We start from the raw sequence: 15,944 nt of genomic DNA, 5'->3' as shown, positions 1-15,944 counted from the left end.
GGAGGAGGAGGAGGAGAGGTAGGCAGGGGGCAGGATAGCGTACCTTTCGTATTTTCTTCTTGGAACGGATACCGCCGCGCGCCATTGCGGCAGAAGGAGATAGAAATAGGAAGGAAGGGGTGAAGAGATAGGTAGATAGACGGAAGAGAGACAGAATAGGGCTTTTTCTCGACGATTTTTTAATTACTCGCTCGCAATCTCGCGTCTCCACCCGACGTAAATGCCATTTCGCGAGAACGGCCGGCAGACAATTGGCGAGAGAGACGACGAGAGGCCGGAGATGCCAGCAGGACGATCCAGGATTTATGTTATCCCGGGAGAAGGACTCGCGGGACGCAAGCACGTGTCGGAGAAACTGGATTGGCAGAAAAGGGGAGAGGGACGTGAAGGTCGTTTCGACCCGATATGGAGGAGGTGGAGGAGGCAGCGACGAAGACCTCTTTCGGGGCTTCGCGAATTCTCACCTCGCTCGGATTCTCGTCTTAATCCTGGCACCTTCACGAGAGCCGCGCATATAGGTGTGCGAATGTTCGCATGATAAATGAAATAATGAAACTCCGCGTCTCTCTCATATCCTCTTCTCCTCTTCTCTCTTCTTTCTCTCTATAGCTGTCGGCGGCTCCGCGCGTTCGAGTTCCGCGTAATTAATAGCAGGAAATGCGACAAAGTGTGTTCGTTATGGCAGCGCCATTTCTAATTTCGCTGTAGTGTAAAACACAGCATTAATTTCGCCCGCTTTATTATCCGTACTACTCGTTTTCACTTCGGCATGCCTGACGCAGATGCATGTGCGAACATTACGTAATTGGCTGGCGCGGACAGTGGAACCTCGCTGTTTACGTTGAATCCTCGGGAGAGACGTTTCATTTCATCTATTGAAAAAAGAAGGAAAAACACATCGAAGTGCTCGTTACAGAGATACGAGTCGTATTAATAATGAGCATACTCACCTGATTCGTCGCAAAGATACAGGATTTTTAGGGACGGATAAAGAAGTCACAAGAATTTATTATGATGAACGTTGGCTGACTTGAAAGTTTTAAGAGATTCGTGTAAAACAAGCTCATAATAGTCTTTCTCTCATTAATGATATATCTCGATGTCAGATTTTTATAGAAAGAAAATGGATCTAATGAAGACTTAGATGGCTTTAAAGTCAGCCAAGCGTCGATAGACCGACATCTTATCGTTTTTCATATCAACACGTTTATTCTGATTACGCTGAGGTGTGTATATATTTGTAGAGAGAGATCTATAATTATTGTAGATACACGTAGTATGGTCGTCGCAATTTCAATTTTCGACACGTTCGCGTTTCTCTCATCAGGCTCGCCAGATGGAATCTCACGAAACATTCGCACGCGCACACACGCGGACCGTGGATTTCACGGGAGAATGTACAAACGAGCGCACATACACACACATCCACACACGTCTGCACAGACACGAACACATACACACGCGCGTGCACGCAAACGTACGTTTCACTCACGTGCCAAGAGATTATGTACAATTCGCGTAACAGTCGTGCGATTCGCCGGCTCTTTGTCACAGTTTCAGTTATTCAAGTTATAGAAAAGATCGTGGTTCTCTGCTAACATCCACGGCACAAAGTGGAAGCCAAATATCAGTTAAACGCCAAATATTCCGACGGAATTACCACGTAAAACGACACTGCGATAAACAGCGATAAAAAGGCAGGAATTTCGGGGAAACGCGAGGTTGCGCGAATTTGTCAATTTAGCGATTTAAGTTCGTCGTCGTGATCGGAATTCGGCATTGGACCGGTAATTGCCTCGTTAAAACTGCTTGATCGACCGTTGATAACGACGACGACGACGAGCGGAGAATCGCGGAGAAAGTGCGTAGAGCACGAGTGCGTAACAAATTGCGACGTGAACGACGAGACGCGCAAGAGAGAATCCGAGACGACAAATTATTTTTCCCTGGCCGCACCACGCGATTATGCCATTCGCAGCATTAATCCGTTTCTACTTGGCGTGTCATTGTTATTAACGACCAATAAATTCGCGGTACATCGTTGCGGTGCGATTCGAATATCCGATATCGGATGGATCCGAAAGGGGTGAGTGAGAGAAACCGGGGGTTGGATGTCGGGATATATCGGTGTTGTGTGCGGGATGGATTACGGATGGCAGAAAGTCAGGATTGTGCGGCGGTTATCGCGGTGATAACCGCGCCGGGGCGCCGATGAATATTCCGCGGCAAAAAGACTTTTGACGCTTTTGGTGCTTTCGGGACAAGCTAATAGATTCGAGCGCACACACGACAGGGCGGCGGCGGCGACGGCAGCGTCGACGGCAGCGCTAGCTCCGTCTGCCACGAAGGCAGAAATTGACTTTCAGATTCGATAAGCCGGTGCAGATTTTCATGTAGGGGCTTCTTTTGAAACTGCCACACGGCCGCGCGCGCCTGGTCACCTTTAACCCCGAGGCTTCTCGCTGGCGGCGGGTGCATGCACGCCGCAATGCAGACCCGCTACAAAGCGCAGTAGAGGACTCTGTAGTGAAACGAAACGAGCGGAGCCTGTCCGAACGAGCCGGCGATTTAGCTTAGTCGGCCAGCCAGCCGACGGTCGCTTCTTATTCGCGAAATTTCGCGAGCGCTCCGCTTTTTTGCACAAGCGCTTCTCCCTCGCCCGGCGACCGCCCTTGCCATCGTTACCTTTGATCGATCGCGCGCGCGGAGCGCTTTGGCCGGGACACAGTGGACCTCCGCGACAGACAGAGGGGCGAATAATGAGCTAGTTGGAATTCATTCATCGAGAAAGAGCTGCGTGTCACGCGCGTCTGCGAACAAATCTCGCGTACTTTTAAACTACTCGAATACCGTAATGCACACACGTATTTGAAATGCAAGGCCACGCCGACGCTCGTATCAGCTTGTAATTGCTCATTGCGGCTGTTCATTTACTTTCACGTGAACGCGGGACTCGCGGGAGGAGGCGTGCAGGGATCGTCGCGCGGAAATTCGCGAGCGCGTGGCCCATCATCGTTTCTTTATTACCGTCAGAATTCTCCCGCAGTGGCGAAACGAACCGCATTCACACGTGCCCGCGCGGTATTTGACAGGAAACGTGGAATGTATTGTAGCATGCGAGAAGCGAGAATTCAGGAGGAGGAAGAGGCGGAGGAGTGCTGCCGTGAGGAGGAGAAGCCGAGTGCGATCGTTAACGGTGCGCGTGCTTAAAATACCTGCGAAACCGGAAGGACTTCGCCAATTGAACTTTTGTACACGTGTACGGCCGCGCGCCCGTATACCGGGCGATCTCATCACCCTTCGCGTACCGTGCATCGTACGTGGCACGTATGAAGTAAATCGTAACATTTGTCGAAAAAAGCGGACCTCGACTGCTCCGACACGAGAATCGCTAAAATTTCTCGTTGCTCTGTTCCCCTCTTTCTTTTTCCTCTCCTCATTTTTCTCAAAGCAATTACGTAGGAAGAGCGACCTCTTTGAATTTCACCGGGAACAATAGGGAGAATCTTAACTTGCAAATCTAAGAAAACGAAAAGTATTGTTTAATTATGATTGCAGAGAACCTGGAGAACGTAGTAATTACGTAGGGAAATTGTATCGTTATGCAATAGGAGACCGGAAGATAATATTTTATATTTAAGCACATCTCGCGAGAGAGTGGCACAATACGAAGGCAAAGAACAGTTCGGGTCGCGGCGTATATATCTATATATACATATAGTTAAGGTGCCCTTTTGTGAAACGCGGGAGGAAAATCGATCTTACGTGAATTCAATCGCCGAGTGCTGAAGGAATAATTTTCTTTTCTTCGTCCACTTCGATTTCGTTCGAGCGCCGCCGGACGTTCCCGTAAGAAAAAGAGAGAAACGTCTCGTTTCAACCCTTCTGTGAACTCTCGAGGAATCCTCTTATCGAAAAGATAACCGTGCGACATTCTTCTGGCTGTAGAACGGGAAGAAAAGCGCGACTTTAATGTCCGAAAATAACTCGGATAAATAAATTGCATCTCGATCTGTCGTTCTGTCTATCTGTCCATCCGTTCGTCCGTCAGTCTCTCCGTCGAAGACGCTCTCACGCGAGAAGCGAAATTACCTCGACGTTCGGTATTGTCGATCGCCGGAGAGATAAACGCGGTCGGATCAGCGCAAATAGTCGCTCCGCAACGAGATAATTCACGAGAGAAATTATGAGACGGCAAGAAAAGCGCGCACACACACTCGTACATGCACACATATATCTTTATTCTTTTTTATTATTTTGAATCCTGGAGCGCTTTTTCGGCCGCAGAGCTACCGCAATCGCACAATACGTACATATACGCGCACGCGCTTCACAGACACATTTCACGCACGCACACACAAACGCGCGCGCGCGCGCACACACGGTGAAAGATAGATTCGTATCTTCGTGCTCACACGCATGCACACAAGCGCAGGCACACGTGCATACACACATACGTACACGTACATATACATATCTTTATTTCTTTGTCTGACCATTAATCGCAATCCGATCGTTTAATTATACAGTTCCGCCCTTTAAATGGCCGCCCTCCTAATTGGGCGACCTGAGACTTCACGATATACGCGGAGGTATTGTATTACGCACACTCTGAAAAAATATCGGCGCTGTACATCGGAACATATATCTTACAAATTACGAAGGGGGCGTACACGAAGGAACGCTCGTCACGACTTCGTGCTCGTCGGCCGATGACGACGACGACGACGACGACGACGACGACGACGACGACGGTCGATAACGGATTACGTTGCACGTTGATAACGTTTGTATGAATTGAAATTGAGAAGAAAGAAACGGGTTGTAGCGCATCAAAAAACGAGGAGGCAATCTCGTCGCGATTAGAGGAGAAATTAAAGATACGACTCGCGCGACGTAATGATTCCGAAATTTCCGGGCAGTTCTACTTAAGGCAAAGAGAATTCGCGCGCTAGGATCATTATCCTCGTCCTTTTTCGCGTGTACCGCGCCGGTACGGTATCGCTCGACACGTTTCCCTGATAGAACGTACCTCGTAATGCCTTTAACGGACCCGTCGATAACGATCCTTCGTGCCTGTTCCGTCGTCCCTCGAAGAAGACGTAGGGGGTTTAACCTCGGGCATCTCTCGCAAATAAAGTCTCTCTCTTTTCTCTTGATGTCCTTATATACAAAGTATTTACACTGTCTCTGCTGCGCGTAAACGCTACGAAGACCAATATATATATATACATATATATATATGTGTGTGTGTATGGGAGTGTGAGTGAGTGTATGTGTGTGTATGTATGTATATATATTTCTCTCTCTCTTTCTTTTTCACTCACTCTCTCTAAGATGTACTCGCGTGTACATTTGTACGGTGCACAACGTACGGCGACGCGTGAAAGGTACTACTACTTCTCCGATCACTCTTCGTTATTTCTCGACGAACTTAATGAAAATGAATGCGACATGGCAGTCGTACGGGAGTTGTGCGCGTTTTGGCAGTCCCGGGACACAGGTTTATCCTGAGGATTTCGTCGTAAAATAACGCACGTCACGTCAGTCTGTTTCGTAAAGGGACCGGCGGAGAGCGAAGATAAATCGGCCGCTAAACGATGAATTATATCGCGTTTAGTGTCGCGCGACCCGATGTGGATTGAAGTCGCGGAGACCCCACGCCTGCGAGATCCGCATCCGTAAAATTATTATCGCCGTTATTGGAGTAAATCACCCTCTCTGCCGGAGAGATGCGCGCTGGGCGCATTTTCGATCCCGCCTCGGGCGTTTCCTCTCTAATGATTTAATGATGCGCGCGATTGCAAGCACGAACCTGCCTCGCGTTGGCGATGCAAAAGTCGATAACCGATAATAAAGAAAGAAAAAGAGACAGTGTTATTCAAACTGCTTATTGCCGATATTACGAGAGAAAAGAAAATAAAGGAAGAGCTTAAGCTTCAATTAAGTTTCGAGGAACACCGCGCGATGTAACTCGTATCGTTCGCGGGCCGTTTTTAATTTAACGACGCTGCAACGTTATTGTCTTTATTCACGGTGCGCGAATGGCGATTCCGTCGCAAACTGTCCTCCGATCGAACTCAACGCAAAGTTAATTACGGGGATAACACGTGGTTGCTCGCCGCTGGTAAACGATGCGCAGTGTACAAGGTACGTTTGTTTAATTAATATACATATCTTTAAGGAGTGCAGAGCACTCTCTCTCTCTCTCTCTCTCTCTCTCTCTCTCATTCACTTACCCTCAATCAACGCACACGGTAATTTCGATAATTAATCTAGATTTATTCGGTGTCCTCGCGCACGAGGAATAGTCACTATTTACAACGTCCTCGCACGCGTAACCGAGCATCGGTGTACGTCAGGTATTCATCTTGTAGGAAAGTCTCCGTGCGCGTCGCGTCGCAGCGCAACGCAGCGCGCGCGAAAAACACGCCAACGCAGGGCAACGCTCTCCGGCGAAAAACACGTCAACGCAGGGCCACGCTGCCCGACGAAAAACATGCCAACGCAGGGCAACGCTCCCCGGTGCGTTCGCGCGCGCGCGCGCGCGTCAGATAGGAAAAGCCGTATAAATAGACTAGAGAGATGTAAAACGATTGGAAGGGTAACGAACGGCCTCGGTCGGTCCGCGCGGGAGAAGATCGATAGTCTCCGCTTATTTTATAGTCGGCAAATTTACTTCCGCCTCTCGTAAGTTGTCGCGCGTTGCGATACCACCTCCGCTCCTAAATAAGTCGGGTTAAACGTCGATACGCCCAAGTTTAATTAATCAGCTTACACCGAGACGCGACACGCTTCAAGTTTTAACTTACATTCGCGGAAGAATTTCCACGTGTTGCGCGAAAGCCACCCCGCAATTACACGCGGAGAAGATCGATGGATCGATCGTTTGTTAAACGCCAGCGCGACTAGCTGATTAATTATTAGTTTTTTGATAATTAATCGTGCACGATGCTGCGCGAGAAACAGGTCTGTCCCGTGAATCGTAAACCGGACGTGGCTCGAAAACGCAAAACGAAGAAATGACTAGCACGGTTAACGTCTCCAACAACGACGCATCGAGGAGATGTTCGCGTTGAGATTCTCGCGGCGCGTCACCCCGGTGTTTGATGCGTCGCACTTGTTCCGCGCGTCGCAGTGACTGCCGCAGCGGGCGGAAATATTTGGAGGATCTTCGCGGAACAAGGGTCGACCTCCTCCATGCGCGGATCCACCTCTCGCTCTTCTCGCTCGCGAAATTGATCGTTGCACTTGATGCGACGTAATCGACACGATACGATACTCTCGCGTATGCATATCGCCGATAAAGACGCGCTATTCTACGAAAATACACTCAACGCGACGATCTCCCACTATTCTCGGTACCTACTTTGTAATACAAAGTGTACTCCCGGGATAGAAAATCTACGTTCGCCGTCGCGACGTAGTCACATCGATCTTGCCGTTTTCTGCGCGCGCTACGAACATTCTCGAAATGTAGGAAACCTACATTTTTAGGCGTGTTCCTTTCCGGCCCATCGACCATTCAGTCAATCGACGGGATCCCTCACGAGCGAATATATTCGCGGAGTCTTGGACGATATTCTCTCTCTCTCTCTCTCTCTCTCTCTCTCTCTCTCTCTCTCTCTCTCCCTCTCGTGAATCAGAACGATTATGCGGCCACGAGGGTGGTGTTCTCGCGCTCGAGAAAATTCGTTTCGCAATTCTGTGACGCTCTCAGTCGATGGCGCGTTACGACGTGTGTGCTGTATGTGTGTATATGATCAAGATACTTTTTACCGCGATATATAAAAAGAATTTCATGAATTTTTGGCGAAATTCAAAAACCTCTTCTTCTCTGCAAAGCTCTCGGTTAAGATCGATCTGTTCGTTCTCTGTTCGAGTGTGCTCCTCCGCCGCGCACTTTCGCGGTATCTTGTCTCTTACCTGGGGTTTTCATCTCCGCATGACAAAGTGCATCCTGTCGTCGTAAATTCGAGACACAATGGAACGCCGAATCGAACGAACGCGCTCGTTGTGTGCATGGCAGTCGATATTGGAATCGTTATCTCTCGGTAGGTATTCTTTAAAATTATGATTCCCTCAGTCTTGAATTTTCATAAATCACCGACTATACTGACAAGATCGCGAAAGAGCAAGATTTTTGAGTTGTATCCGCGTCCGTACATGTCTTTGTTGTCCTTTCGTTACGTATATCTTCGGAATCCTTGAGCGAAGTGCGATCATTCTCCGCGTCGTGTTCAGAACCGTCGTCCGACTCACGATCGGATCGCTTGTTCGCGCCGAACACGGGTCACACACCGTTGTCCCTAAACGGGACAGTAGTAACAGTAGCAGCACCAGTTTCATCCTCGACGAAAGTCCACGTGTCTCTCTTTCCGACGCGAGCCACGTCGCTCGACACTCGCGCGTATCCGGGGACGAAACTCGTGACATTCATCTGTTCAGACGTATCCTTCTTAGAGAACGTGAGGACGTTACTATGAACTCCATAATGGTAGCAGTAAGTCCCATGAATCCGTCGTTACTTTTAGGACGCGCACGATCGCCACGAGGCGGCCATATCAGACGTAGTACTCGTTGACGTTGAGCGCGTCAGAGTCGCGTCCCTATACACAACTCTCCTGGGTCGAGATGAGGGGCGTACGAACGGTGACGACCTCTCTCGCTGGGTGGTGCTGCTTGCCGCCGCTCATAGTGGAGACGGTCGAGTCCTGGAGCACGCTCGCCGTCGACAGAGGAGTCGCCGCGCACGACGGCACGTTGGAAACGTCCACCTTGGCCGGCCTCGCGTTGTGGTCGATGCACGCGTATACCGTTGCCTCTTTCGCGTACGGCTTGCCGCCCACTATCACCCCCAAACCGCTCCCGTAGCCTTGAAGACCACCCAAACCGCCGACTCCGCCAAGGCTCGCCAGTTTGGCGTCGGTCGCTAGGGTCGACAGAGTGGTGGGCCTCGCCAGGCATAGTTCCGCGTATGTCACCTCGCCAGATAGCTGGAAGAAGGAAAAGTAGGGCACGGTACACAAGGACCGTTCGCGGTAACGTTAGCTAGAAAAGATCTTCCACAAAGGGAGGGAAGGGTGTTAGCTGCCCAGGACGCTGAAAGAGTTAAATCTCAAAGAAATCCGTGTGCACACACGATGAAGGCGAGACTCTCTCTCTCTCTCTCTCTCTCTTTCCTCTGTCATCTTCTTTCTCACGAGGGCTGTAATGACATAAGATTGTTTATTGCGGAACGGTGATTATCGGCAGGTCCTAACAGAGACGTAATTACGTAGAAATTTCTGGAGTATTTGACATCGTATTAGCATCAGCGGTATAACACGAGCAACAGGCTCTTGCTGATAATGTGAAGTCATTAAGCCTTTCACGAGAAGGGGGATCTCTAATAGCGTGAGTGGATGTTGGGGAACGTGCGCGCGCAGCTGCGAGAACTCCTTTCTGTCTGACTCTAGCCGAACGAGGTTCATTGAATCGTACGATGATCGCTGAGTCCTACATGAGCCTCGAATCCGATTACGGACTGAGCGCGTGTATTGTTTCGATCGATGAAATCGGTCATGTATTACGCAACAAGTCCGTTCGGATGTCTAATGACACGTGGGGAACAGGAGATTAAGCTAATTTCGATACATTAGCGTGTTGAGTTATAGATATGTGCGTGCGGAGACATGTTTGTGCGAGTGTGTGTGTGTGTCAGTGCATGGGTGCGCTCGCGCGCAGCGTAATCCTCCAAAGTAAATGCAAACCAGTTTACATACATGCATACGCGTGCGCGCGCGAGCCCGGCCGGCATTTAAATAATCCGCTAGAAGCCGAGAGACGCGACCAACTTCTCTAAGATAGGACCGAGGCACATTTCTAAGAAAGTGCCAGAGGTAGTTTTCGCGGGACGTCGGGGGTGGCAGGGGAAGGGAGCGCGTTTTCTCTCTAGTCCCCGGGACTTAGATAATACGGACAGGTCTAACTTTCGGAATTTTCACTCCTGAATATTCCTGAGGGACCGATCGTCCGGGACTAGTTGGCTCGTATCACGGAAACTTTTGACGGGGCGCGAGTTCCTTCGACTGTTTAGGACGAAGACGACGGTCCTCGAGTGCCCGCGCGCCATTTCCTATAAATTGGACGCAAAACAGCACGGAGAATGTTCTCTCGCGACGTGAGGAACGACTCGGACCGGAGTCGGCCGATGATTCACCGGCTCTTTTCTCTCGAGACAGACTAACGAGAGAGACGAGAAACGCGAATCTTCCGTGGATTCTCTTCATAGACACGAAAAGAACGAAACTCTCGGCTATATCTTCTTAAGCTACTTATATTTTTCCTCCTCATTCTCCTCTTCCCCCCCTCTCTCTCTCTCTGCTTTCCCCTCCGTCTCCCCTCTCTTTGCTATCCTCTTCCTCTCGCTCCCTTTTTCGCTTCCCTCTCTCCCCTTCTTCTGTCCCCTACTTAACTTTCTCCCTCACTCTCTCCTCCCTCTCCCTCTCCTCCCTCTCTCTCCCTTTCCTCCTTGTCCCTTCCTTTCTCTTCCCATCCCCTTTATCCCTCTCTTTCTAGCATACTTTTCCCGCGTTCTAGTCAAACTTTGCTAAACTCCAACGAATCTTCGACGAGTATCTCGGTATCGTGAGGAATTCTAAGAGCCGGCGTCCGCCGCCACGGACTCTCGATTCTGAAAGAATTCACTAAATCCAACGGAAGAGAATCGGTACAATGAGAAATTGCAAAAATAAGAAAGAGAGAAAGGGAGGCAGAGAAAGTGAGAGAGAGAGAAAGAACGCAACAATTAACTGTGCCGCGGGTAAATGGAATAGGAAAATCCTTAGCGATAATCAAAGTTTTCTACTCTGCAGTTTTGTTCTTGCCGAGGTTTCGTTAACGGAACTTTGGATCCCAACAGTAATTAGTAATTAATTTGGTGTGAAATTGAGGGTGAAGTTTCAGTGGCTCATGACGCAAGGAGCTCGAGAGTACCGGGGAAAATCTCAAACGGGCTACCTCGCGCGGAGGGTGGTAAAAAAAGCACGAGAGGGAGACGTACGCGCATTTCGTGTGTCGATCGTGGTTGGGCATTGGGCGAGGAGCAATTTTCTGTGCAGCGGGGTGCAATCGCGACGTAGCGCAGTAGCGTGTATGTTAACGTTAGAATCTCAACCTTGGAATGTCTTTCAAAATCGGGAGAAAAGACGTGGACAGCGCAATTTTCTACTTTCCAACTGCGAAGCGAAAGCGTTGTTTTCCGGTTGAAACTTTACGCAATGCGCGCGGCGACGGCTGCCGCTACCATCCCTCTCAGATGGATACTGTTATTTCAAACTACACCGCTCGAGGTCTTTCTTGAAAACGTTAGCCCCCGAGCGTCTCTTGCGGATCTCGAAAGGAAAAGGGAACGATGCGACAGTAACAACGGGGTCGCGCGATTCGGCCGAGGTTGCTGCTGCTGCCGTTGCCTCGCTTCCGTTTCTTTGCACTCCGCTTGCTCAGTTTCCCATCACATTGGATGAACCTATTAACTATATTAAAACGTGCTCCCACTTACGCTCGTTGGACTAACGAAATTCCCGTGATTTAAACCATTGACTTTAATTGTTTGAATTCCTCTTTGCTGCGAACGGCAACGTACGGCATTCACTTACGTTTCGTGAAATCAGAGCGCACCCATTTACATGTAATGGCTGTGCCACAGACTGTGTGCATGTGTGTGTATACATGCTACGAGTGCACCGAGTGTGGGACAACAAAGTATAATTTAACAAGGAACCTAAAGGGAATTGTTGGTTTGTCGGAGAATTGCCTTTTGCGTGTACGCGACGATTATTTGTCCCTAAAGTATTTCGCACAACACACTATTCAGTTCCCGCGCGTTACATAAATATAAAGGCATCGCTTAACCAACAATCTCTGTTAGCTTCCATTAATATCAACACGAAAACAGAAATCAATGAAACTAAGAAGGAGGAGGGCGTATCAGGTGGCGGCGGGACCTGCGTCTCCTTTTCGTTCCGGAGAGAGAAAAATATCGAAAGCGCGGTTTGCTAGGCCGGGAACCGAACCCGGATCTTTCGCTTGCCGGGCGACTGCTCTAAACCACTGAATTACACGCTCCACGCTCACGACACTCTCCTCTCTCCAGATAACGTTCAGAGATGCTGTTCGGAAGCGACATCTCAACAGAAATCAGAATAAAACTAAGGAATAATCACGTGCAACAATTTATTAAAAATAATTACATGTACAATGAAATTACGTACAGAGAAAACATAGAGAAAACGTGGCGCAAAATTGACAGAAGAGAGAAAGAGTGGCTAAAGTAGTACGAGTCAACGTTTGGCCGGCCGCTCGTTCTCTCCGCCGCGGTCGGAGCCGGGGATATTAATAAATTTCATTAGCGGAATCTCCGCTCTCGCGGTACTCACCGGCAAGGTCGGGTAATTGGTGTAGTCGTTATGCGAATAGGCGGGAAGTCCTTGCAGATGATTGTTCGTCTGTTGGGTCGGAAGGGACGACGGCGGAAGACCGTCCGGTGTGTTTTGCGTCGCTAACGGTGTGCCGGACGTTGACCCGGTCAGCTGGTAATCTGAATCTTTGGTTCCATGCACGTGAAACATCTCTGTCTATCTTTCTCCCCGAAATAGCGCAACGGTAGCTATTCGGAAAGCTCGTGCCCGCACTGAGAGAAAAATATAGTTGCTTTCGGCGTCAACTATACTCTTTTGTGATTTTAACCATAAAAATAGTTAGGAAGACTATTGTTTTAGTAAGTGTTATTAGAAAGATGGTTCTTTTAATTACTTTTCTGGTTAAGATTACAAAAATGTATAGTTGACGCCAAAAGCAACTATATTTTTCTCTCAATGCGCTTCTTCGCGAGAATGTTCTTTTTCTGATTGTGACATCAATTATGGAAAGAAGCTTATTTCGTGAGCACAAGCCTTTCGAACGGCGCGCTAAAACAAGAAGAGGACGCGAGAAATATTCATTTCATGTGCAATTTATCAAGCGTCACGCCGCGCACTCTTTCGCTTTTGGAGATTCTGTAATATTCATCGGGAGAAAACCACGACGTTCGTGCCGCAAATACTTATTTATGTTATTAAACCGATCTAGTCATTCATATGTCGAGCTGACGCGTTGAATTTTATTAAATCAATAACGACAAGGCATTACGAATGTAATACGGATAACATGTAATATGGATAACGTCGCTCGATCGGGCGGGGGTGTTGATGCGATATGTTGATTAAATAATAATTCACGATTGAAACCATATAGTTACGGTCGTGATTAAATAATGAACTATATAATAAGTAACGCAGTGCTTGCACAGAGAATATTATTTATTAACTTAACACTCCATACTTCCCCCTCATTTATTAATCGATTCGTTTTATGTTTTTTTTTTTTATTTAGATATGAACAGATTGCACGTTCGATAATTCGCAAGAAAATGACGTTCGCGATTTCTTGTCGTCGATTTCCGGATTACAAATGGCAAAGGTCTCTCGGCGCGATTCTGTTGGCGCGACCATTCGAACGTTACGTATCGGATACGCATGGGATTCGCGATGGTTAGCCCGATGAACAAGTCCTGGTAATCGGCCGAGTAATTTATTAACAAGTGGCGGGGGGTTAAGTTCTCCATACGTCGGCCATCCCTGCGCCCGGCCCGATAACTATTCACGTCGTCCAACGATCCGCCGACGGTATTATTGCGAGCGATGTAATGACGCATAGCATAGCGGAGCGTTTGCGCGATGCCGTTAACGAATCGCGCGGCTGCGCTCGCAATAGAGTCCGCTGAATTTCCGCTCTCGAGTACACTCGCCCGACCGAGTGTACTCGATCGCTGTCAATCAGGTATTACGCTTGAAAGCCGGCGGCGGTAGCGGCCAATGTAGCTGATAATAAAATTTCCACATCGAGCCGATCGTCACGCGGTCTTGGAATCGCGACGTTAACCCTGTCAGTCTCTCCTACCCGCCTTTCCTCCTTTTTCTTTCCTGTGCGTAAATGAAGCGCGCTCTTGTTCGAACGCTCGCCTTGAACATAGTTCCGATTATCGGTGATTTTTATCGCGATGTCGCGGCACGGACGATAGTTTTCCGCTGAAAAATCGGAAAATCGACAGAGACGCGCGCGCGTCGAGACTCCCTCCGGCCTAGAAGGGTCCACTAATACGTACTTGATCTTTTGTAATTATAATCGCATAGTGAAAGATCTATTGTTGAAAGAATCATTTCTTGCAGTAAATGTCACTATAGTGTACCAACTTGAATACCACATAGAAAAATAATTACTATAAATTATTATATAAAAAAAGAGATATTTTTTTATAAAATTTTTTAAATGAACATTTATAATGAAGTCCAATGTTAGCGATAATAACCTCGTATGAATGTCACTACTACCATCTTACTACAGAAAAAGAAAGTTGGGACCAAAAATTACTATAATTTTAGTTCGATCAATCATTTCTTTTCTCAGTGCAAAACATACGCAATACCTCAGTCATTTATCTAACTTAACTAACCTCCCGTATCTCTCGATTATTTTCGCCAAAAGCATTTTTTTTTTTTGAGTGTACGGAATTTATTTCTGCGCGACTGCGCCGTAACTTCGCATCGTCGCAAGTTGGAGTGGCGTATGTTCACGCTGCGCGCTCGTCCTTGTAGGACGCGCAGCGCGTCAGTTAAAAATTTTCAGGGCGAGCACGCGCGCGCGCGCGTGCGAGTATGTCGATCGACATATCGAGCGCGACGTGTGCGCACTCGCCAGAGTTATTCGTATAGTGGCGACGTTGCGTTACCGTACAATTTACGCGGTCAAATAATTTCGTACATTGTCCGAATTTTACCAACCGTGCGCTTTGCAGTCGGATATGTTATGCCGTATGTCCGATGGAGTTTTCGACTCTTTTTTTTTTGTTTTATTTATTCATTTACGCATTTCCCGGTCGGTTTGAAGTCCGGCGCGCTCGTCGAACGACACGAACGCGTTGAACGACCGGACGGTAAAAACCACGGGAGTGACATGGTCGAAACGGGATTTTATTCGGCGCGACCGTCTAATTTTTCCGCGGAACATTCCCTTTGAACATTGACGTGTGCGTTCCTCCGTTTATCTTTTTTTATTTCGCTTCTCTTTATTCTTCACCATCAACTAACGTTCTCCTCTGTGCTCACGCGTGCGCGCGCAAAAAAAGAAATCGGTTTTGGCGAGAACGCACCTTTGTTGGTTGGTACAACGTCCGGATTCCTGTCGTCCGCGTCGTAAAGCTCCTCGGAACTCGGCGCGGTGGCCTTCTTCAGAGGTAAATCTCCGGGCCTTTGAGCTCGCCTCTCGCTCCGCATTTTCAGCGCGGCCAAAATGGTGACGGTGACAAGCAGCAGGGCGGTCACGACGCCGATCAGCAGACCCCCGAGCAGCGGGGTGAACTCGAACGGTACCGGGGTACCTGTGAACAAAACGCGCACTGCTCTCGTGCAAGCACGTCGATGCAAGGTTCGTTGTTGAGCGTCATTTGCCGCGAAATATTTTCCTGTGCCGAGCCGAGAAATGTCGGTCGAAGTGAAATCGCGCGGCGGTGTTGGCGATAATCGACGTTGCGCGAAGACATAATCGTGTGTACCGGGCCAGCCTGTGACGTCTCTATCGTGGCGCGCGCGAAAGCAGCAGCTGCGCGCTCCCGCTACGAGGGAGAGACACGACGGCGAAATTTTCCGAGCGGACTGCGAGGGTAAACGGGTTAAACGAGTTAAAGTCGCATTACGTCGTAAAAAGATTCGAGATATTTGGCTTGCGCGCGAGAATGGAGCCATCTGACTACCGGGGCCATTTCTAAGATTAATGAATTCGAATCCTTTTGATATCTCTCCACGTTAAACACCGTCCCGGGCGACGTTTAATTTTCCGCGCGGCCGTCTCTTCTCGGTCGCACTCGC

The 15,944-nt window shown here is 48.7% G+C and overlaps 1 protein-coding gene across 13 annotated transcripts in view; it reads right to left on the bottom strand.

Annotated features, from left to right (window-relative positions):
* Window positions 1-861: 861 nt before the first annotated feature.
* Window positions 862-15,944, bottom strand: part of LOC116847936 (synaptogenesis protein syg-2-like) — a 413,298-nt gene continuing 398,215 nt past the window's right edge. For 12 of the 13 annotated variants that reach the window (XM_032823535.1, XM_032823543.1, XM_032823546.1 and 9 more), the window contains 3 exons: window positions 15,230-15,475; window positions 12,420-12,586; window positions 862-8,996 (listed from right to left, as the gene is read on the bottom strand). In XM_032823535.1, coding sequence (XP_032679426.1) covers window positions 8,610-8,996; window positions 12,420-12,586; window positions 15,230-15,475 — 800 coding nt within the window. In that variant the 3' untranslated portion in view covers window positions 862-8,609. The remainder of the gene's footprint in view (window positions 8,997-12,419; window positions 12,587-15,229; window positions 15,476-15,944) is intronic. The other variant, XM_032823542.1, reaches the window with a different exon arrangement.

This window comes from Odontomachus brunneus, unplaced genomic scaffold (assembly GCF_010583005.1).
Source record: "Odontomachus brunneus isolate Ranch 3 - 2012 unplaced genomic scaffold, Obru_v1 Obru_scaffold_085, whole genome shotgun sequence".
In the NCBI taxonomy this organism is placed as follows: Eukaryota; Metazoa; Arthropoda; class Insecta; order Hymenoptera; family Formicidae; genus Odontomachus; species Odontomachus brunneus.
This window is presented reverse-complemented; position numbering and strand designations above follow the sequence as displayed.